The following is a 22,808-nucleotide window of genomic DNA, read 5'->3' on the forward strand; positions in this document are numbered from 1 at the left end:
AAGACCCTGAATAGCCAAAGCAATCTTAAGAAAAACGGAGCTGGGGGAACTAGGCTCCCTGACTTCGGACTATACTACAAAGCTACAGCCATCAAAACAGTATGGTTCTGGCACAAAAACAGAAATATAGATCAATGGAACAGGATAGAAAGCCCAGAAATAAACCCATGCACCCATGGTCAATTAATCTACGACAAAGGAGGCATGACTATACAATGGGGGAAAGACAGTCTCTTCAATAAATGGTGCTGGGAAAACTGGACAGCTACATGTAAAAGAATGAAATTAGAACATGCTTTAAACACCATACACAAAAATAAACTCAAAATGGATTAAAGACCTAAATGTAAGACCTGGTGCTATAAACCTCTTAGAGGAAAACATAGGAAGAACACTCTTTGACATAAATCACATTAATATTTTTTTTCTACCCATCTCCTAGAGTAATGGAAATAAAAACAAAAATAAACAAATGGAACCTAATTAAACTCAAAAGCTTTTGCACAGCAAAGGAAACCATAAACAAAAAGACAACCCACAGAATGGGAGAAAATATTTACAAACAATGCAACCGACGAGATTAATCTCCAAAATCTAAAAACGGCTCATGCAGCTCAATATCAAAAAAATAGACAACTCAATCAAAAAATGGGCAGAAGACCTAAACAGACATTTCTCCAAAGAAGACAGACACATGACCAAGAGGCACATGAAAAGATGCCCAACATCACTAATTATTAGAGAAATGCAAATCAAAACTGCAATGAGATATCACCTCACACCATCAGAATGGCCATCATCAAAATGTCTACAAACAATAAATGATGATGAAGGTGTGGAGAAAAGGGAACCCTCCTACACTGTTGGTGGGAATATAAACTGGTACAGTCGCTATGGAGAACAGTATGGAGGTTCCTTTAAAAATTAAAAATAGAGCTACCATATGATCCAGCAACCCCACTCCTGGGCATATATCCAGAGAAAACCATAATTCAAAAGGATACATGCAACCCAATGTTCACTGCAGCACTATTTACAATAGCCAAGACATGGAAGCAACCTATATGTCCAAAGACAGAAGAATGGATAAAGATGATGTGGTACCTATATACAATGGAATATTACTCAGCCATTAAAAAGGATGAAATAATGCCATTTGCAGCAACATGGATGGACCTGGAGATTATCATACTAAGTGAAGTAAATCAGAGAAAGACAAATATCATATGATATCACATGCGGAATCTAAAAAAAAACCGATACAAATGAACTTATTTACAAAATAGAAACAGACTCACAGACTTAGAAAACAAACTTACAGTTACCAAAGGAGAAAGGTGGGGGGCAGGGGAGGGATAAATTGGGAGTGTGGGATTGACAAATACTACTCTGTTTAAATAGATAACTAATAAGGACCTACTGTATAGCACAAGGAAGTCTGCTCAATATGCTGTAATAACTTAAATGGGAAAAGAATTTGAAAAAGAATACATGTATAACTGAATCACTTTGCTCTACACCTGAAAGTAACACGTTATTAATCAACTATACTCCAATATAAAATAAAAAATTTTAAAAAGCCTCCAGAGACTATATAATATCCTTAAAATGAAGCACACCTGCCTGAGGAAATTTACCACATAGGGCTAAAACTCCATTTGCTAGCTCCATTTGCTGGCGGTGATAAATGCTGCCTTTTGCATGAATTAAATAAAGTCCATGCGATTGAAGTGGCAGTCCATCCTGGGACTTCCCACAACATTTCCCATGCAGGAGCCAGTGGGGCCCAGCCACCAGGGCATCTGTGATGGAGGCTCTCTGCAGCCTCTGCCCAACAGCTTGCGCCAGCGGTCCTTTGGCTGGATGGATGTACGAAAAGACCAGCAGGCGCTCCTGTACACAGAGCAGGCTGTGTACGCACACCCGTGTGCATCTGTCTCTACTCACCCAACTTCAAAGATGGATTTGCTGTTCTTCACAGCCAGGGCGAGACACTTTCCTCCTTCACTTGTTATTTTGTTTTTTCCCAGTCTGCAGAGAGAGTCATGCACACGTCAGCTCCAGCTGTGAGGGGACTCCAGCATCAGCCACCCTCGTCCTTGGCACAGAGCCCCTCTGGCCCCTCCTAGGCGGGGTGGTCTTTCTCCTGGGACCCACAGCAGCCATCCCTGGGCGTCCTCTCAGGGAGAGGCCCGAAGCCCTGAGGAAAGCCAGTCGGGATTCCTCTCCAGGAGGTGGTCACAGTCTCTGCAGAGACTCAGGGACCCAAGTTCCCCCAGAGATTCTTTAAATGACCTCCGAGCATCACTCATTTCCATCAGCAGACCAGAAGGTTCCCACTTCAACTGCAAATGGTCAAGGGGTAGGTTACCATCACCAGGGCAGCATCACCAGGCTCCTCCAAGGCTGGTGCTCTGACACCTTTGGCAGGACATTCCTGTGACACAGCCAGGGATCAGGCTCTCATCTGCAATGTTATGGCCTGAAGGTTTGTCTCCCCCCCACCCCTACTGGAATCCATATGTTGAAATCCTAACCCCTAAGTGATGGTGCTAGAGGTGGAACCTTTGGGAAGTGATAAAGTCACTCATCACAGCCCTCACAAATGGGATTAGTGACTTATGAGTGAGGTCCAAGAAAGCTCCCTTTCCCCTTTTTCCACCACCACATGAGGACACAGTGAGAAGGCACCATCTAAGAACAAGGAATTGGGCCCTCACCAGGCACCTAACCTGCTGGCGCCTTGATCCTAGATTCCCCAGCCTCCAGAACTGTCAGAAATAAATCTCTGGAGTTTACAAGCAACCTCGTTTATGGTATTTTGTTACAGAAGCCAGAATGGACTAAGACAATGAGGAGCTTCCTCAGGGGAAAACGATCTCCAGAAAGGGTGACAGTTGTGGCCTTTCTTCCTGTTAGGAGTTAATGAAATCAGAATGCCACACTCTCCCCCCACCCACGGTACGGGGCCCTTCCAAACACCGAGCCTCACCCACAGCTCACCTTCTACACACAGGTGTCCTGATTTGACCTGATTTGGCCCTGGGGCAGGCAGAAGGCAGCTCTAGGGTGGCATTCATTCTTTGCTTGAACAATGAAGGGTGACCAAGAGAAGCTACTGAAGAACCCGCTCGCTGTGCCCACCCCACTTACTTCAGGTGCGTGAGGCCTGTGCACTCATCCAGGATTCTGGCGACGTACCTGGCTCCGACATCGGTGATTTGGTTGTTGTATAAGCTTTGAGAGAAAGCATGGCCGTGAGAATTTAGGACCCCATTTTTTAAAGTGAGTGGGTGCTGTCTGCTGATTTACAGTCTAGGTCAAAAAGGAGAAAGGAAGGGCATGTGGAGGCCTGAGTTTGGGGCTGTGGGGTCTCAGGCTGGGTTCAAGGCCAATTCTGCTGCTTTCCCCAGCTTTATGACCTGGGGCAAGGTACTGAGCTTCTCTGTGCCTCAGTTTCTCCATGTGTAATACAGGGGTAAGAATTACGGCTCCCTCACAGGGTTGTTATGAGGATTGTATGAGATCATTCCAAGCCCCTGAATGTAAGTGCTCAATAAATGGCAGTTGAGGGGATTTTTAGATTAAGATCATGATTGGCATCTTGAGGGGTAAAAGTTTCTAAGCATTAGAACCACCTCAGTGTCTACCTTTTCGTCATTTTACCACTTGACACCAATTCAACAATAAGGCAGAAAGGAGTTGAAAGTGGTAAGCAGACAGGTTTCCAGTGTTCCACAGTCATGCAGAACTCCAGAACCAAAAGGCTACCTGGGATTCAGGGCTTCAGTGTCCTCATGTAACAGCTGAGAAAACTGAGGCCCAAGGAAGCTGACGGGCTGGCTCCAGCTCAGGGAGTCAACAGCAGCCGTGGGGCTGGCTGGGCTGGCCCACAATCTCTCCTGTCAAACTCCAAAACCCCAAAGGCTCTGAAAACCCAAACTTCTTCGTAACTATTTTGGCAACCGATGTGGAGCTGTTCATGGTCTTCATCCCAACTGGTTTGAATGTTTATACGTTTTGCTGCATAAGTGTTAAAGTATCTGAAAATGGGGTATTGCCCTAGATCCCACTGGTCATGTCACTGCTAGGTAGCACGTGCACTAATTTCTGATATGTGTCTTGCCCCAAGGGTTCTGGATGACAGATCATGGACCCGCCATAGTGAAATCTACCACATAAACAGTATTCTCACGTCAATAAAACATATCCCCAGGAATTCTGTCATTACATCTCTCAATCACCACCTGTAAAACTATTTGACTATATTAGGATCCCAGTTATACAAGGGGGATGAGAAGGCTGAGGCTCAGTGAGATTTCCTGACTTGCTCAAAGAGTGGGCTGCTAGCCGAGCCAAAAGCAGGGCCCAGGACTCCTGGCTCCCAGTTCAGTGCTCTTCCTGGTACCCTGGGGCCATCAGTCTCAACCATCCAGTGATCCATAGGAATGGCAACTTCCTGCTGCTCTGTATTCTTACTATATAGCTGTCGCAGTGTTCTTGAGAAATACATACCCTAAAAATGTCAGAATTTTGTATTTGGGCAGCTCTTCACATAGCACCTTCACCCCACTGTCGGTGATCTGGTTCACACTGAGTCTGAAAAAAACAGCAAAGAAAGTTAAAAATCGGGAGCGGCTGCTCACTGTGAAAGAGCATTAATTCCACAAGGATCCAGAAGTCTATAGGTCCTGGAGTCTTCCCAGCTATAGATGTCCCCCCGAGAGAACGGCCATGGCAGCCAGTCACACGTCCCCTACAGAGCCTGGTCTTCACGGGGCTGAGAGACCCATGAGAACCGCCCGTTGGCAAGGCTACAGCACAGCCCTGATTCAACACAAGGGCAACGAGGGACACCTGAAGGACACGTGTGGACAGCCACCTCTGATATCCTGCATTTGCCGGTGGCCTATGTGTCAATGTGGCTCTCACTGCACAGCGGGGGGCCATGGGATTTGGAAATGTGTAGAGCTGCATTTAGTGGTCATAAGGCTGGGGGAGTGGACGCTCCACCATCTTGCAAGTGCGGCCAGAAATGTTAGGGGTCCTGCAAAAGGCAGGACAGTCCCCACAAGAACTGTCCCACCCAAAATGCCAAGAGCCTTTCCATCTGGAAATGCACGTGTGAAACCTGACTTGCCACCTGGAAAGGTCAGTCGAGGGAGACAGCTCCTGAGGTGTGGTTCTGTGCAGGAAGTTCAATGGCAAGGGAGAAACAGCTGGATGAGGCAGGTCTTGGCAGCCACACTCTCCCACTCCCTCTTTAATGCACATGCTGCTTCAGCAGGCCAGGCTTCAAGAGGGAGCAGGAAAAGAGGGCCTGAGGATGATGGGTATCTCCTGGACAAGGCCCAGCGTGTACTGGGATTGCTCTTCGAAAGCCCTATACTAGCAGGATATTTTGATTTGGCTAAAATGCAAAACAATATTTTTTACTGCCAAGTACTCTCTATAAACAAACTACCCCGATCTTCTCAATTCTCCACCCCTTTATTTAGGTGAGTCTGAGGGACAGAGTAAGGCTCAGAGATGGAGGAGCGTGAGGGGTGAGGCGAGGGTCAGGAGTGGGTGAAGGAACAGACCAGAGCTCAGCAATTTTTTTCTGTAAAGGGTCAGATAACAAATTTTTAAGCTCTGCAGGCCATCTGGTCTCTGTTGCAACCACTCAGCTCTGCAGAGTGAAGCAGCCAATATATAAATAAATGAGTGTGACTGTATTCCAATAAAACTTTATCTATAAACACAAGCCATGGGCCAAACTGGGCCACTTATTACACACTGTCCTCTGTGATAAGTAAAAGGCTGAAGAGGTAAAAGCTTGATCTTTAGGCCAATCAAAATGATCACATCAGACACTCTGAACCCCTCCCTTGGTGCTGGGGCACAGTGTGTACATACACTGCATGACTATCCCAGGGTGGCAGAGCCAACTAGTCACTCCCAATATCTATGCTTACTTAGAAACAGAATCCCTCATTTTTTAGCTGGGCACATGTGCTTAGGTTCTGCCCAGTGAGATCTAAGCAGAAGTCTCATTAGCAATAGCTGAGAAGTCTTCTTAAAAGAATGGGGTGTGTCCTAAACTATAACTCAAAAAGATATATGTGCCCCTATGTTCACAGCAGCACTAGTCACCATAGTCAAGATATGGAAACAACATAAATGTCCATCAACAGATGAACAGATAAAGAAGATGTGGTACATATAAACAATGGAATACTACTCAGCCATAAAAAAATGAAATAATGCCATTTGCAGCAACATGGATGAAACTACAGATGATCGTACTAAGTGAAGTAAGTCAGAAAGAGAAAGACAAATATCCTATGATATCACTTCCATGCAGAATCTTAAAAAAACATACAAATGAACTTATTTACAAAAGAGAAACAGACTCACAGACTTCGAAAACGAACTTACAGTTACCAAAGGGGAAAGGTGCGGGGGAGGGATGAATTGGGAGTTTGGGATTGACATATACACACTACCATATTTAAAACAGATAACCAACAAGGACCTACTGTATAGCACAAGGAACTCTGCTCAATATGCTGTAATAACCTAAATGGGAAAAGAATTTGAAAAAAATAGACACATGTATATGTATAACTGAATCACTTTGCTGTACACCTGAAACTAACAACATTGTTAACTATACTCCAATATTAAAAAAAAATGTGGTACATATATACAATGGAATACTACTCAGCCATAGGAAAGAATGAAATAATGCCATTTGCAGCAATGTGGATGGACCTAGAGATTATCATACTAAGTGAAGTAAGAAAGAGAAACTCAAATACCATGTAACATCACTTATACGTGGAATCTAAAATATGACAGAAATGAACTTACCTACAGAACAGAAACAGACTCACAGACATAGAGAACAGACTTGTGGCTGCCAAGGGTGGGGAAGGTAGGGATGGACTGGGAGTTTGGGATTAGCAGATGCAAACTATTATATATAGAATGGATAAACAACAAGGTCCTACTGTATAGCACAGGGAACTAATATTCAATATCCTGTGATAAACCATAATGGAAAAGAATATGAAAAAGAATATATATGTATGTATAACTGAATCACTTTGCTGCATAGCAGAAATTAACACAACACTGTAAATCAACTGTACCGCAATAAAATTAATTAAAAAAAAAAGAATGGGGTGTGTCCTTTGCCCTTCCTTCTTCCTGGTGACTAGAATGTCAACTGAATGGCTGGACCATGAGCAGCCATTTTAGGCCAAGATATAGCAGTCAGGTACTGAGGACAGCAGAGCAGTAAGCAGAAGAGAGCCTGGGCTCTAGATGGTCATTGAGACCTCACAGCAGCCTGGAACTGCCCTCCTTTAGATTTTTGCATGAGAGACAAATAAGTCTGTAACTTATCTAAGCCACCAGTATTGTGAGTTTTCTCTAACAGCCAAAACTAATCCTCACTGATGCCCTCAGGGAGCTCAAAATGCTTCCTTAGGGTTGCCCATTTCTTCCTGCCTTCTCTTTTGCTGGTTTGGAGGCAAACCTGGGGACCACCATACTGGTGCAGAGCTTCCATCTTATGAAATGGTCACAGGGAGGCACTGAGTGTGAGGTTGCCTGAGGCTACAAACCGAGAATCGCTGGCTGAGAGCTCAGAGAATAGATTCCAGGCTTTCCAATGCCCAGGCCAGGGCAGGTTTGGGCTCCCTACATCCCACCCATCCCCCCACAATGTATGCTCTGGTGCTTGTGTAACAGGTACCTGGAATCAGTTCCAAATCCCTTCTGCTCTTCAGAAATGCATGAGCCAAGTAGTGGAGAATTGAACCCCCCCCCACCCACCCCCTAGAGATTTACAAGGTGTATTTAATACAGAAAATGCTAATAGAAGAAAGGAGACTGGCTTTTCTTTCCTCTAAACCATCAAACAGGAAACTAATCAAGAGTCAGCATTCTTTACTGAGATCCCCTGGCAGCTCAGGGCTGTCCACTTTTTTCGTGGAAGTTAACTAACGCTAATAAGCACAAAGTCTGCTTTTTCTGCCATCATAAAGCTTTCACGCGCCAGAAACATTTCACGGGCTATCTCTGAGCCTCACATGAATCTCAAAAGGTTCTTTAGATTCTGGCTCCACCATGGCCCACCTGTGTGGCCTTGAGCCACTTAACTTCTCTGTGCCTCTGCCTCCTCGTTTGCCAAAATGGAGATGATAACAACGCTATCAGGTAGGTACTGTTAAAAGGATTAAACCAGGTAATAGTTTTAATGCACCTCACCCATTCTCAATAAATGCTGATTGTTATTAGTGTAATCGTTAGGATACGAGAATCTCCTTTTTCCAGATGAGGACGCTGAAGCTCAAAGAGGTCGAGCAACTTGCTCAAGGACACCCAGCTGGGGCCCATCCAGGTCCACCTGACTTCGAAGCTTTGCTCGTTACCCGTTGCCACCCTGAGACAGAGAAGCTCCGGATGTTCCCAGGCCCCCGGGTCATGAGTTCCAGGACAATCCAGGAGATCCCGCTCCGCAGTGCTAGTCCTGGCGTCCCCTGAGCCCCGGCCCCGCCGGCTGCTCCCGGAACCTGGTGGTCTCACCTGATGACGGTGAGGCGGCTGAAGCAGGGCTGCAGTTCCCGCACACCATAGTCGTTGAGATTGTTGTTGTCCAGGTCGAGCGCAAGCCGCTTGGGGAAGTGGTGCAGGACGAAGGAGAGGGCGCTGCAGTCGGCCGAACAGGCGTTGCAAAAGGTCAGCTTGAGGTAGTTGGCGCAGATGCCCCTGGCCGCCAGCTGCCCCACCTTCTCGCTCTGCGTCTCGTAGATGCAGCGCAGCATCCAGAGGAAGGTGGGCATGGCCTGCACCTGGCTGAAGCTCCCAGACTGAACTCGGGGCAGGTTCTTCAGGTGGGAGCGCAGGCTGGCGAACAGGCAAGCCCACAGGGCCCTGCGCTTTCTCCGCAGGGCGGCGGCAGGCACCAGGTGCCGCAGGAGTTTCTGTTTGCCTTTGGACAACAGCCCGCACAGGAAGAGGTTGGTGAAATGAAAGTGATCCTTGTTCTTAAAGGGGTCTTCCCCGGCCAGGCCGCGGCCCCCCAGGCACTGGCTGGGTAGGAAGCGGGGATAGCAGGACGCAGCTGCTGCCTCCCCGTGAGGAGCCCACTCCTGGAAGAACCGGAGCAGCTCCCGAGTGCCCACCTTGTCATCCACCACCAGAAAAAAGGCAGCAAAGAAGGCCTGGAGGGTGAGGTGGAAAAACTCATAGGACTGCTGGTCCCCTCCGAGGCCCAGCTCCGGCACGGCCCGCAAGAAACCCAGCTTTAGGTCCCCCTCCTGCACCTCGGACGCCTGCACCTCCTCCTGGCTGAAGACGAAGAAGCTCTTCTCCATGCCCCAGTGAGCCACCTGGCCCAGCGAGCGCAGGGTGCCCCGGCCGGCGCGGAAGGTCTCCGTCTGGCTCCGCGTGTTCCGCTGCACCAGGCTGGTGGGCTGCGTCCTGTTCAGGTGAACCTCGGTGACCAGCAGGAAGACGTCGGTCAGCGTCACCGTGCGGTCGGGCAGCTGCGGGGAGCCGTCGAAGGCGTCGTAGAAGTGCTGGAAGCACCGGAAGATGATCCAGCAGAAGAGGGGCACGGTGCACAGGCTGAAGAGGTTGGCGTTGGCTTCCAGCTGGTCCAGCAGGCGCTGGCGCACGGCGCGCTCGGGGAACATCTTCCCAGCGTAGGCGCGCAAGTGGCTGGGGGAGAAGCCGCGCAGGAGCACCTTCTTCCAGAGGAGATGCCGCGGGATCTCGACGCCCGTGCGGGCCGTGAGCAGCTTGCGCGCCCCCTTGAGCAGCTTCCCGCTGAGCAGGTTGGCCAGCAGGACCAGGGGGTGGGCGGGCTCCCAGGGGGAGGAGGTGTCGGGCTCGCGGCTCAGGTCGAAGTCCGAGTGGAGCTCGTCCAGGCCGTCGAAGGTGAAGAGGGCCGTGTGCGGGAAGCGCAGCAAGAAGGCGAACACCTCCTCGGGGTCCTGCTCCGGGTAGCAGTAGTGCTTGAAGAGCAGGTCCCGCAGGCACAGCGAGGCGCTCTCCTTGAAGCAGCTGAAGGTGCGGCAGCGGAAGTGGAAGAAGAACCTGAGCTCAGCGTCCAGCTGGCCCGCGGCCCAGAGGCTCTGCAGCCGCTGCAGCAGCATGGACTTGCCCACGCCTGCGTCACCGAAGACGAAGATGGTCTCGCCGTGCTCGTTGAGGACGCCCGTGGAGGGGTCCAGGAGGCAGGCCAGGCTGCCCAGGCTGCCCAGGCTCTCGTTGCCGAAGTCGACCAGCTCCACGATGGTGTCCGTGTACATCTCCTCCAGCAGCAGCTCCTCCTTCTGGGCGTAGCACAGGATGAACTTGGAGTCACGGCCCAGTTGCTGTCGCAGCTTCTGGCTGTATCTGCTCACTGCAGGGAGAGTGGCGCCAGGTGAGAGGTGGAAGCAGATGGGGAGAGAGAGACACGGGTGGAAAGGGCACCAAACAGGGAGGTCTCGGGCGGAGGAGCAAGCACACAGGAAAACAAGCCCGCAGCCTGGACGCTCAGGCTAAGTGCGAGGACTCCTCAGATACAAAGAGCCAGCGCTCCAGAATCTGCGGGCCCTTGGGCCTCCACCCCTCTGTCTGACCTCAGATTTGGCCAGCCAGCGGGGACAGAATTCAACTGGGATCAGTGCCAGAGACGGGCTCCCTACTCCTCTGCGCAAGCTGTCACTGAACTCCAGCTAAAAACTGAAGCCCCCTCAAATCTAACGGCCAGGCCGCATGGCCCTGCTGCCCCAGCCCAACCCCAGGGTCCTGCTCAAACAGCGCAAGCCACTCTCCACCGACACTTGTATCGTTGAGGAAGAAATTGTCCTAACCTTTCTTGTGCTTATGACACTGCTCGTAAAACAACAAGTAGTCTCATAAAACCTAATACAGAAACTTCTTGCGATAAGATACAACAGTTGACGTTAATATGGACTACAAAGGGGCTGTGCCTCACCATAAATGAGTAAGTAAACTAAAGTGAAAACCAGCCTTCTTACACTACACAGGGCACAGCGGCCCTGGTTCCAAAGCTGAGGCCTGGGGATCACTGATGCTCAGCACGTGCCCCAGGGGGAGCGCTGGGCTGGCCCACAGGGGAAGTACATGGGTTAATCTGCTGACATGGGGTAACATGCTGACCTAAGTGTCATGCTCTCAGCAGAAACGAGCTACAAAATGAGCTTACTCCAGATAAAAAAAAAAAAAGGGTGTTCCAAAATTCCTTTAAATAGTTTTTGGGTCTTAATGATAATTCAATTAACAAAAATCGGACACACTTGCACATTTCCAGATTCATCTACAACCCTTTCCCATCAACTTAGTCCCACTTGGTTGTCTGCTTAAAATTTGTGAAGTGAGTTCTATTTTTTACCGTTTTAGTAAGGCAAAATTTACAGACTATAAATTCACCTATTTTACAGCAGGTATTGTTGTCGATGATTTTTAGTAAATTTACAGAGTTAACGCAAACATCACTAAAATCCAGGGGTACAATCTCCATCATAAGTGCATCATAAGTGCATTTGCAGACAATCTCTGCCCCACCCCTGGCCCTAGGGAACTGCTGATCTGCTTTCCGTTTCTATAAATGTGCCTTTTCTGGACATTCATATAAATGGATTCATACAATATGTAGTCTTTCACATCTGGCTTCTTGTAGAGTGAATTATACTTTCAAAGCCGTTACAGTAGCTGGGTTAATGAGCCAATGGAGAAGTCTTCTGCAAGAACTCTTCATCACAGGAATATTTTCCTTTTTTCTTGGGGAAGGTAACAAAGTGAGGTGGGTAGGAGCAGTAACAGTAAGAAGCTAGCAGTGGCCGGCTGGTAACTGCAGAAGCAAGAGCTTGTCCGTGACACTCTGTCTCTTGATCTGGTTTCCCCTAAATACACACCTGACACTCTGGGACATTGTCCTTTGTTTCTGTTTTCAAGGTCAAACTGGATTCTTTAAAACTCAGGGTTTGGAAGCTCAGTGCTGGTATGTCGCCAACAACTGTCTGGAAGTGGAGAGACCACAGGCACGGAAAGATGATTCCCTGGTCCCCAGACCAGACTGTGGTCCCAATTTTGTGCTCTCTCAGCACCTTGAACTGCTGTTGTCCTTATCACCATTTGCAATTACACATTTGTGTCATTATTTACTGCCAGTCTCCTGCATTAACCTCTGAGGGCCCTGAGGGCAGGAACCATAGCTGGGTCTGCTCCCTATTGCACCCCCGGCATCCAGCACACCCAGCCCTGGCACATGCTGAGTACATCATAAATACCTGTTGAACTAATCATTTAACTAAAGGGGGCCCATGGTGCTTTGGAAATGAGGACTGGCAGTCAGGGTTGATAGAAGAATTCTTTGCCTGGAATCAAATTTGGAAAGATCTTCAAGAAGGAAAAAAATGCAAACTTGAATTTGTACAACCACTAAAATGTCTAGATATGTCAGAAAAGGAAGTCAGAAAGAGGTCAGAACAGAGGTCATTCCTACACTTCCATGGCTCCCTACATAAATCAGACCAGCTATCTGTGGTCAGTTCAATCACAGTTCCCTGGGCTGCACCAGGGTGACAGGGACCAGCTCTCCTTTCTAAAAGGAACACAGCAGCCGAGCCTGCTGCCTGAGGTGGAAGGCAGGGCTGGTCGAGGCGGACCCCGCCTTTATCCCCAGCTGGACCCACACAGATAGCATTTCCAAGCCCCGGGGGCCTTGCTTGCTTGGTGGCTGCGGTCTCCCCGGGGGCTGACTCATACCTGGATCGGTGTTGACAACAGCTTTGCTCTGAATGAGCTGGGAAGGGGAGAAGCTGATCTCCGACAGCCAAGGCCTGAGGTCCACGTAAGCGTCTGCGAGTCGCTGTAGCACATAGAGGAAGAACTCGGACACCTCCTCGCCCTTGCTCTGCACCAGGTCCAGAATTTTGCGGACCTAGTGCGGCACAAGCAGTAAGGTGTGAGCCGGCACTAGGGGTGTCTGCCCCCTGGAGAGGCTCCCATGCAGGGTTCTGAGCTCTTACTACAGCCTCGAGCTTGACCGTCCACCCAGCTGGTATGAGATGCTACACGCCGATAGCCCAGGATCTGTAAAAAATGGACCGCCTGAGCAAGAAACAAACCGCACAGCTCTAGGAAACCAGAGGCTTCCAGGAGCCTAAAAATAAAAAGGTCAGACTCACAACTAGAGCCGAGCGCCCCCCTGGAATTTCCCTTTCCCTCCTTTTCTCCTTTTCCCTCTTAAGCTAACACTATTGCTCTCTGGGAATGAGTGCTGAGGGGGAGAAAGTCACCCGTTAGGCATAATGAGATGGGCGCTGGGCCACACAGCGAGGGGACAGCAGACCCCCGTGTAAGATGTACCTTACAAAAGCTTTTTGTCTTATTAAAAATTCAGGGAAAAAAACCACAACAGTGTTCTACTGTGCTTTTCCCAGAAACCCTTCTGGTCTTTTCTGAGCCCAACAGGATCATGTTACAAACGAGTTCTGTCACTCCTCTCCCCAAGAAGGAGGTTTTCGTCTCGCCATTCTATTTTTCAGAAGATGACACAAAGCTAAAGTGAAACTAAGGGCTGTGAAGACTTCCCACAGTGGAGTGTGGGAGATTCTCTACCGCGGACCCAGGCTGGGATGCAGCCATTCCTCAACCAGAGGAATTCTCAGAGCCGTCCCCAGCAGTGAGCAGCTCTCCAGAGTTTAAGGGCACGGAATGGGCAGCACTACTAGTGTTTCATGCTCGTTTTCTTTTTAAAGAATTCACTCACTTAAAGTGAACTGGAAAACAAGTTGTTTGAGAACCAATACGCACAGCAAGGAGAATGGAGAGGTCAGAAGAGTTTGCTGTGTTTCAGGAACACAGAAGTGAAGTACGTAACTGTGGAATAAGCTAACTCAAGCATTTCTGTGTGGTAGATAACCCCGACAGGAAATTCCACCCAGTGTACTGAACTCCCAAAGCTCTTCACCCAGGTCAATGGGGAGAAGCCCCGTCCGGCCACCAAGGCTGGCATCCCTGTCACCGGCACCTTGTCGGGCTGCGTGGGGCAGGCACACACGATCTCCACGTCTTCGGCGGAGAAGTAGTCATTCTGCAACAAGTTGTCCAGCAGACACTGAGTGTTGCGGACGTGAGTGACCAGATGCTCCCGGTTGACTTTCAACAATTTGATGTAGGAGTGAGACTCTGACGGGATTATTTCCATCTCACTGCGGCCCTGCTTTTCCATGGTTAAAGGAGCAAGCGGCTGCTTTTCCCAAATTCATTTTTGGCTGCATGTGCCTTCCTGGCAGAAGGGCAATCAGGATCCAAGGCCAGCCTCTCAGTGCAAACCCTGAAGAGACAAAGGAAGACACCAACAAAAACAAAGCCATGGGAAAGATCCCTCCCCCTTTCTTCGGTCCTGGAATTTCTCTATTTAGAACAGGAAGGAGTCATGCTTAAGATATTGATCTGAGACGTAATAAAGTAAAAATCATAATTTAATTGCTCCTGCGTGTGGGTTACACCACTAGGGTAGATGACCAGAGGTAGACAACGCTATTGTTTAGCAAAACTTCTTAATTTTTTTTTTTTTTTTTTTTTAGTGTGCCTCAGTCCTAGATTGGGATAGGGGTGCAAAGGTATGTTTTCCAAATTAGGTAACTGGAACTGGAAGTTTCCACGTGCCCTATGAGGGGACAGCACCCAGAATTGGGGGCAGAGGAACTATGAGGTTGGTGGGAGAGAGGGTCTGAGCACAAAACGGCCTGAGGAGAGAGCGAGCCGGCATGAAGTCTCCTGTGGTAGCCAGAGCCCAGGAACCCAGGAAGAGTGATGTGTCAGTCATTACTGCCTGCGCTGGGTTGTGCTGTAGCCCTCCCCACACCCCCGTCCCAGCTCTCCTTGTATCTCCAGTCAAGTTGGCTACATACAAGCACCTTAGGGAATGAAGGAGCAGCAATGGCCATTATGGAGTGAAGCAGGACAGAAGGAAGGTGAGAGGGAGAGGCGACAATTCCAAGGAATGGATGACCAGCAGACAACGTCTCCCTGGAAATCCTTGAAAACCTCATGCATGTGCTGAACTTCTGGTCTCGGTAGGGACAGGGGCCCAAGCTCTTTTATTTGGGTATTAAAAAAATATCTTGAGTTTGTCTGCACTACCCCAGAATTGCACTGATTTCTTTCTTTTAGAGTAAGATCTCTCAGCCACTTAATTTTACTCCAGTCATCCTGTGGATATAAATGGATCACACACTTGGAAGTAGAAAGGCCTTGAACTGGCCACTTAGTCCTTTGTCTAAAATGCACACACTCTAGAGAGAGAGTTTTAAATGTTTTTTGTAGAACTCAAAAAAAAAATTCATAGACCTCTAAACATGTATGTTTCATGAGCCCACATATGTTAACATTCAGGTCTAGTGGTTCTCACATTTTTTCCACCAAGTCACATACTAGTCTCCTGCTCTTTGACACACTTGCATTTTCTCTTCTTTTACCTATCAAGTTGCCAAATGCAAGCTTTATAGAGATTCTCAGTGGGACCCCACACAGTAACCTTTCCTTTCATAACCTGACTGACTGAGCAAAAGACAGTACATTCTAACATTCTAAACAACAGAAAGGGACTTCCCTGGTGGCGCAGTGGTTAAGAATCCACCTGCCAACGCAGGGGACATGGGTTCGAGCCCTGGTCCAGGAAGATCCCACATGCCGCGGAGCAACTAAGCCCCGTACACCACAACTACTAAGCCTGCGCTCTAGAGCCCGCGAGCCACAACTACTGAGCCCATGCACCACAACTACTAAAGCCTGCGTGTTCCAGGGTCCGTGTGCTGCAACTACTGAGCCCATGTGCCACAACTACTGAAGCCCGAACGCCTAGAACCCGTGCTCCACAAGAGAAACCACTGTAACGAGAAGCCTGCGCGCCACAACGAAGAGTAGCCCCCGCTTGCCACAACTAGAGAAAAGCCTGCGTGCAGCAACGAAGACCCAACGCAGCCAAAAATAAATAAATAAATAAAAATAAACAACAGAAAGGCAAGAGATTCTTACCAAATGGAATTTAAAGGGATGAAAATGAGTGATTAGCTACTATTGCACTAAAAGTATGCTGATCGATTTGACTCTAATTCAGCTTTTTTTATTGTCATCAATTCTATGACCCACTTAAGGATCCATAGCTTTAGAAAATTAGTTCCCTTAAGGGATACCAGTTGATAATGTTAAATGTATATTTAAATTACTGGTTAATAATACCTTTTTAAGTTTCTGTCATGTGTTCTTTGAAGAAAGTGAGAATATTTTAAAACAACATTCTCTCCTTAAATCTTCAATTTCCAATTTCTTTCTGGAATCTGCAAAGTCAAAAAGAAAAAAAAAGAGAGAAAGGTTTCTTTGAAAACACTCTTGGGACTTCCCTGGTGGCGCAGTGGTTAAGAATCCGCCTGCCAATGCAGGGGACACGGGTTCAAGCCCTGGTCTGGGAAGATCCCACATGCCACGGAGCAACTAAGCCTGTGCGCCACAACTACTGAGCCTGCGAGCCACAACTACTGAAGCCCGCGTGCCTAGAGCCCGTGCTCCGCAACAAGAGAAGCCAACGTGATGAGAAGCCCGCGCACCGCAACAAAGAGTAGCCCCCGCTCGCCGCAACTAGAGAAAGCCTGCACGCGGCAACGAAGACCCAACGCAGCCAAAAATAAATAAATAAATACATTTATATTAAAAAAAAAACCACTTGTGCTGAACGGTGAACAAATGAATGAATGAATGAATGAATGAACTTGGAGAAAGAATAATTTTTAAATCCGGAACTGTAGGATCTCAGAGTACTCTCTTTACCTTCTTCCTTTGGGATAGTGTTTTCCAAATCTCAGTCATTCAGGCACCACAGTCACTTTTTTTGGCCATAATTGAGTCCCATAAGCAAAGCTGTTTGCTTAACTTTTTGCTTTAAATTGACTTGACTTTACAACTCAGACTAATTTTAAAGGAAAATTTATATTACCATTGTAAACAAAAAAATCATTTGCAATAAATAGAAAGTAATACAAAAATAAATTCACTAGAAATAAAACCATGCTATTGTATTCCAGCTCAACAGTGTTGCCTAGAAAGGTTCTTGGTCTGAGGCCTGTTTTCTCTTAGAAGCATTTGAGAGGTATTAAAGACACAGTAGCACAAGACTGAGACTTTCTCTTTGAGATCATGGTAAATCTGAGAGAGCTGGAAAGGGAATTGCCTTCCCACTTGGTGATTCAGGGTTTTTTCATCCTATGGCTCCGTTCTTACCAAGGCTTGGAATGGGTGTTACACAATGGCCTTCACTCCTCCGCACCCAATCCTCATCCATCTCACTGTGGGTCCCATTTCACTCCTGGCTTCTGCCTCTTCCAAGCCTGTGATTCCCACAAAACCAGTGACGTGTCTTCCCAGCCCTTCCCCGTAGTATCACCCACGGACGTCACTACCTCTTACCATCAAAGGCAGAAACTTAAGGAAAATCCCCTGATTTATGGCCACCTAAGCAAAGCAATGAATTACATGTCAGCCAGCTGGCAAGGAGGCTGTTGTTTTGTAACGTCCAGAGCTCTGGTTTGAGATATAATCAGATTTGCAGAATTTGCTCAATTCAGCAGGAACTTAACAAGGCATGGATGATGGGAAAGGAAACAAAGAAAGCTGATCCTGCCCTGGTAAACAGAGTCCAAGGGTAGACCAAATCAACATCATGGAACACTGCAGAGAAATTCAGTTCATGGGCATCTGGTTACCAGAAATACTGATGCCAGAAACGACTCTGAATTGGCTTTTCAGATTAGTTTCTCAGAAAGTCAGCGAGATGGGGGTTAAAGAAGGTCACTGATAATTCTATAAACTCAGGGAGAAAATAAGTATAGGACCTAGTGGTTTAGAATGAAGGGAAATTCCTTTCAGTGATTAGATTCAATTTTGCATGCTTGAAAATATCAGAAAATAAGATACAAAAATGCTATTGATCGCATGGTGAGACAGGAACTTTCATACCAGGAATGTAAACTGATGGAAACCTTCCAGAAAGCCATTTGACGTATGAATCAAGAGCCTGTGAAAAGTTTCGATTTAGTAACTTCTCATTCTAGAACTCTGCCTTCTGAAAAGGTTCAGAGGTTTGGACAATTTTGTGGGTTTTTTTTTTTTTAAACAAGGGGCTTCCACTGCCAGCTCTGATAAGGTAGCTTGTTGTTCCCACAGAGGGCAACTACAGGTGGGTGGATCAGCAGATCGGGGTGCATTCATACAGTAGAGTGCTATTCAAAAGCAAATATGAGGGACTTCCTGGTGGCACAGTGGTTAAGAATCCACCTGCCAATGCAGGGGACACAGGTTCGAGCCCTGATCCGGGAAGATCCCACATGCCGCAGAGCAACTAAGGCCATGCGCCACAACTACTGAGCCTGCGAGCCACAATTACTGAGCCCACGTGCCACAACTACTGAAGCCCGCGTGCCTAGAGCCCGTGCTCCGCAACAAGAGAAGCCACCACAATGAGAAGCCCGCTCACCGCAAGGAAGAGTAGCCCCCGCTCGCCGCAACTAGAGAAAGCCTGCACGCAGCAACGAAGACCCAACACAGCCAAAAATAATTTAAAATAAATTAAAAAATAAATATTAATGAAATACTAATATGACATGAATGAGTATCAAAGATGTTATGCTGAGAGAAACAAGACTCAAAAAAGCATGTAGTATATGATTCCATTCATATGATTCTAGAAATCTGATCTAGATCAGAGCAGTGGTTTCCTGGGTAGGGGGATAGGAGTAAAGGAGAAATTGACTGCATAGAGGAATAAGAGAAATTGCTGGGGTGATAGAAATGTTCTTTATCTTGCAGTGTCATATATATATATATATGTATATTATACATATATATGTATATATATTATACATATATATGTATATATATTATACATAGACATATATGTCACATGTGAATATATGTATCACTATGCATAAATGTGTATATATGCATATCACATGTGTATGTGTGGTGTATGCATATATAACGTGTATGTATGTAATTATGCATACATACATACATATATATATATACATATGATTTACCAAAAGTCATCAACTTGTACACATAAAGTCTCTGAATGTTACTGTATGGAAAAAAAAAAACTTCACTGAAGTATTATGTAAAGGCAGAATACATTTCCAGGTAAACAAAAACTGAGAGACATTGTGGCCAGCATAGCTGCACTAAAATAAGTACTGAAGAGTTTTTTAGGTAGAAGAAAAATGATCCCAAACTAAAACAAAATGAGAGCAACAGAAAGTTTTAATATGTGGGTAAATATAAATGTATATTGACTGAACAAAACATTATTATCTTGTGGGGTCTAAAATATATGTAGAATTAACATTTAAACAAGGGAGACTGTGCAAGATGACAGACTAGAAAGACCCTGAGCTCACCTCCTCCTATGGTACACCAAAATCACAACTATTTGCAGAACAACCATTGATGAAAACGACTGGAACCTGCCAGAAAATTTCTTATACAACTAAAGATATAAAGAAGGAAGCACAGAGAGGCAGGTAGGAGGCACAGAGCTGCCATATAGTCAAGTCCCATATCCCTGGCTGGGCAACCCACAAACAGGAGAATAATTATGATCGCACAGGTTCTCCCAAAGGAGTGAGAGGTCCGAGCCGCAGGTCAGGCTCCCAGTCCAGGGGTCCTGCACCAGGAAGATGAGCCCCCAGAACATTTGGCTTTGAAGTTCAGTGGGGCTTACTTCTGAGAGTCCCAGAGGGCTGGGGGAAATAGAGACTTCACTATGAAAGGACAGATACAAAATCTCACACCCTCTGGAACCCAGGGCAGAAGCAGTAATTTGACCGGAGGCTGGGTCAAACCTACCTGCTACTCCTAGTGAGTCTCCTGGAGAGGTAGGAGGCAACTGCAGCTCACCCTGGGGACATAGACACTGGCAAAAGCCATTCTGGGGAGCTCTTTCTACCATGTGGACACTGGTGCTGGCAAAGCACCATTTTGGAATCCTCCCTCTAGCTTATTAGCCCCAGGCCCCAGCCCCACTTGGGGCACCAGTGCTGGGACACCTCAGGCCAAGCAACTAACAGGGCATGGACACATCCCCACCCACCAACAGAGAGGCTGCTTTAAGACCCTTTGATCCACAGCTGCCTCTGGACACAGCCCTGCCCACCAGAGGACCCAGGACCGGGCTCCACACACCAGTACACAGGCACTAGAACCAAGACCACCAGGACCCTCCAGCCAGAGACCCTGGGACCCAGCTCCACCCAGCAGTGGTCAGGAACCAGCACCAGAATCCCCAAGGCACCAGCCCCACCCACCAGTGAGCCTACTCTAGCCTCCCGTCCAGCTCCACCCACCAGGGGGCAGACAGCAGTTGCAAGAAAACCACAGTCCTGCACTCTGCAGACCTCCCCACTCACTAGCTGCCCAGACCCTGCCCTCGGACCAGTTGTGCCCAGGACCCGCCCACTAGCAGGCCAACACAAGCTTCCAGACACCCCAGGTCCTGCAGCCAATTGTGTCAGGAACTGGCCCCACCCACCAGTGGTCCGACACATGCTCTGGGACCCTTGGGCTCTGCAACCAGACCCCAGGACCCAGCTCTGCCTACCAGTAGGCCAGTACTAGCCCCAGGACCTGGCTTCACCCACCAGTGGGTGAGCAACAGCCCCCAGGGTCTCCTGGACCCTGACTCAACCTACCAGTAACCAGCACTAGTATAGTCCCCTAGAGTTCTGCAGTCAGCCACCTCATGACCCAGTCCCACGAACCAGCAGCCAACAGCCTCTGCACAAGGCAGGAACTGGCAACCAAACAGACCAAGGGCCAACCAAGCTTACCAGACTGTCCACATAGTCAGCCCACCACAACAGAAAGATCCACGCAGCCCTCATGGAGGAAGCCCTAGAGCATATAGCTCTGGTGATGAAAGGGAAGTGTCCTGAGACACATAGATTTTCTACAAAAGGCTTATTCTTCAAGGCTGGGAAATGTAACCAACCTACCAGACACATAAAAAAAAAACCCAGCAACTTAGGCAAAATGAGGCGGCAGAATAACATGTTCCAAATGAAGAATCAAGATAAAACCCCAGAAAAAGAACTAAGTGAAGTGGACATAGGCAATCTACCTGAGAATGAGTTCAAGGTAGTGATCAGAAAGATGATCAAAGAACTCGGAAGAATGGATGCACAGAATGAAAAGTTAGAAGCTTTTAACAAAGAGTTAGAAAATCTAAAGAACAGCCAAACAGACATGAAGAATACAATAACAAATAAAAAATACACTAGAAGAACCAACAATAGACTAAATGATACAGAGGAATGGATCAGCAAGCTGGAAGACAGCAGAGGAAATCACTGATGCTGGACAGAAAAAAGAAAAAAGCATGAAAAAAAATGAGGACAGTTTAAGAGACCTCTGGGAAAATATCAAACACACCATATTTGCATTATAGGGGTCCCAGAAGGAGAAGGGAGAGAGAAAGGGGCTGAGAACATAATTGAAGGCATACTAATTGAAAACTTCCCTAACCTAGGAAAGGAAACAGACATCCATGTCCAGGAAGTACAGAGAGTCCCAAACAGGATCAACCCAAAGGGGAATACACCAATATGCACTGTAATTAAAATGGCAAAAATTAAAGATAAGGAGAGGATATTAAAAGCAGCAATGGAAAAGCAACATGTTATGTACAAGGGAACTCCCATAAGGCTATCAGCTGACTTTTCAGCAGAAACTCTACAGGGCAGAATAGAGTTGCACAATATAAAGTGATGAAAGGGAAAAACCTACAACCAAGAATACTCTACCCAGAAAGACTCTCATTCAGATTTCATGGGGAGAGCAAAAGCTTTACAGACAAGCAAAAGCTTTTAAAAGAGTTCAGCACCTCCAATCCAGCTTTACAAGAAATGTTAAAGGAACTGCCCTGAGCAAAAATGAAAAAGACACAATTAGCAACATGAAAATCATGAAAGGAAAAAAAATCTCATCAGTAAAGACCAACATATACATGAAAAGATGCTCAACATCACTAATTATTAGAGAAATGCAAATCAAAACTACAATGCCATATCACCTCACACCGGTCAGAATGACCATTATTGAAAAATCTAGAAACAATAAATGCTGGAAAGGGTGTGGTGAAAAGGGAACCCTCCTGCACTGTTGGTGGGAATGTAAATTGATACAGCCACTATGGAGAACAGTATGGAGGTTCCTTAAAAAACTAAAAATAGAACTACCGTATGAACTAGCAATCCCATTACTGGGCATATACCCTGAGAAAACCATAATTCAAAAAGAGACATGTACCACAATGTTCATTGCAGCACTATTTACAGGAGCCAGGACATGGTACCAACCTAAATGTCCATCGACAGATGAATGGATAAAGAAGATCTGGCACATGTATACAATGGAATATCACTCAGCCATAAAAAGAAATGAAATTGAGTTATTTGTAGTGAGGTGGATGGACCTAGAGTCTGTCATACAGAGTGAAGTAAGTCAGAAAGAGAGAAACAAATACCATATGCTAACGCATACATGTGGAATCTAAAAAAAAATGGTACTGATGAACCTAGTTGCAGGGAAGGAATAAAGAGGTAGATATAGAGAATGGACTTGAGGATATGAGGTGGGAGGGCGAAGCTGGGGTGAAGTGAGAGTAGCATCGACATATATACACTACTGAATGTAAAATAGTTGGCTGGTGGGAAGCAGCAGCATAGAAGAGGGAGATTGGCTCGGTG

The 22,808-nt window shown here is 47.0% G+C and overlaps 1 protein-coding gene across 3 annotated transcripts in view; it reads right to left on the reverse strand.

Annotated features, from left to right (window-relative positions):
* NOD1 (nucleotide binding oligomerization domain containing 1) overlaps positions 1–22,808 on the reverse strand; it is a 92,620-nt gene that overhangs the window by 34,721 nt on the left and 35,091 nt on the right. For 2 of the 3 annotated variants that reach the window (XM_068549238.1, XM_068549239.1), the window contains exons 2-7: positions 14,042–14,347; positions 12,775–12,949; positions 8,578–10,402; positions 4,516–4,599; positions 3,154–3,237; positions 1,948–2,031 (exon numbers count right to left, since the gene is read on the reverse strand). In XM_068549238.1, coding sequence (XP_068405339.1) covers positions 1,948–2,031; positions 3,154–3,237; positions 4,516–4,599; positions 8,578–10,402; positions 12,775–12,949; positions 14,042–14,242 — 2,453 coding nt within the window. In that variant the 5' untranslated portion in view covers positions 14,243–14,347. Of the gene's footprint in view, positions 1–1,947; positions 2,032–3,153; positions 3,238–4,515; positions 4,600–8,577; positions 10,403–12,774; positions 12,950–14,041; positions 14,348–16,257; positions 16,356–22,808 lie in introns of all 3 variants that reach the window. The other variant, XM_068549237.1, reaches the window with a different exon arrangement.

This window comes from Eschrichtius robustus, chromosome 8 (genome assembly GCF_028021215.1).
Source record: "Eschrichtius robustus isolate mEscRob2 chromosome 8, mEscRob2.pri, whole genome shotgun sequence".
Taxonomy (NCBI): Eukaryota; Metazoa; Chordata; class Mammalia; order Artiodactyla; family Eschrichtiidae; genus Eschrichtius; species Eschrichtius robustus.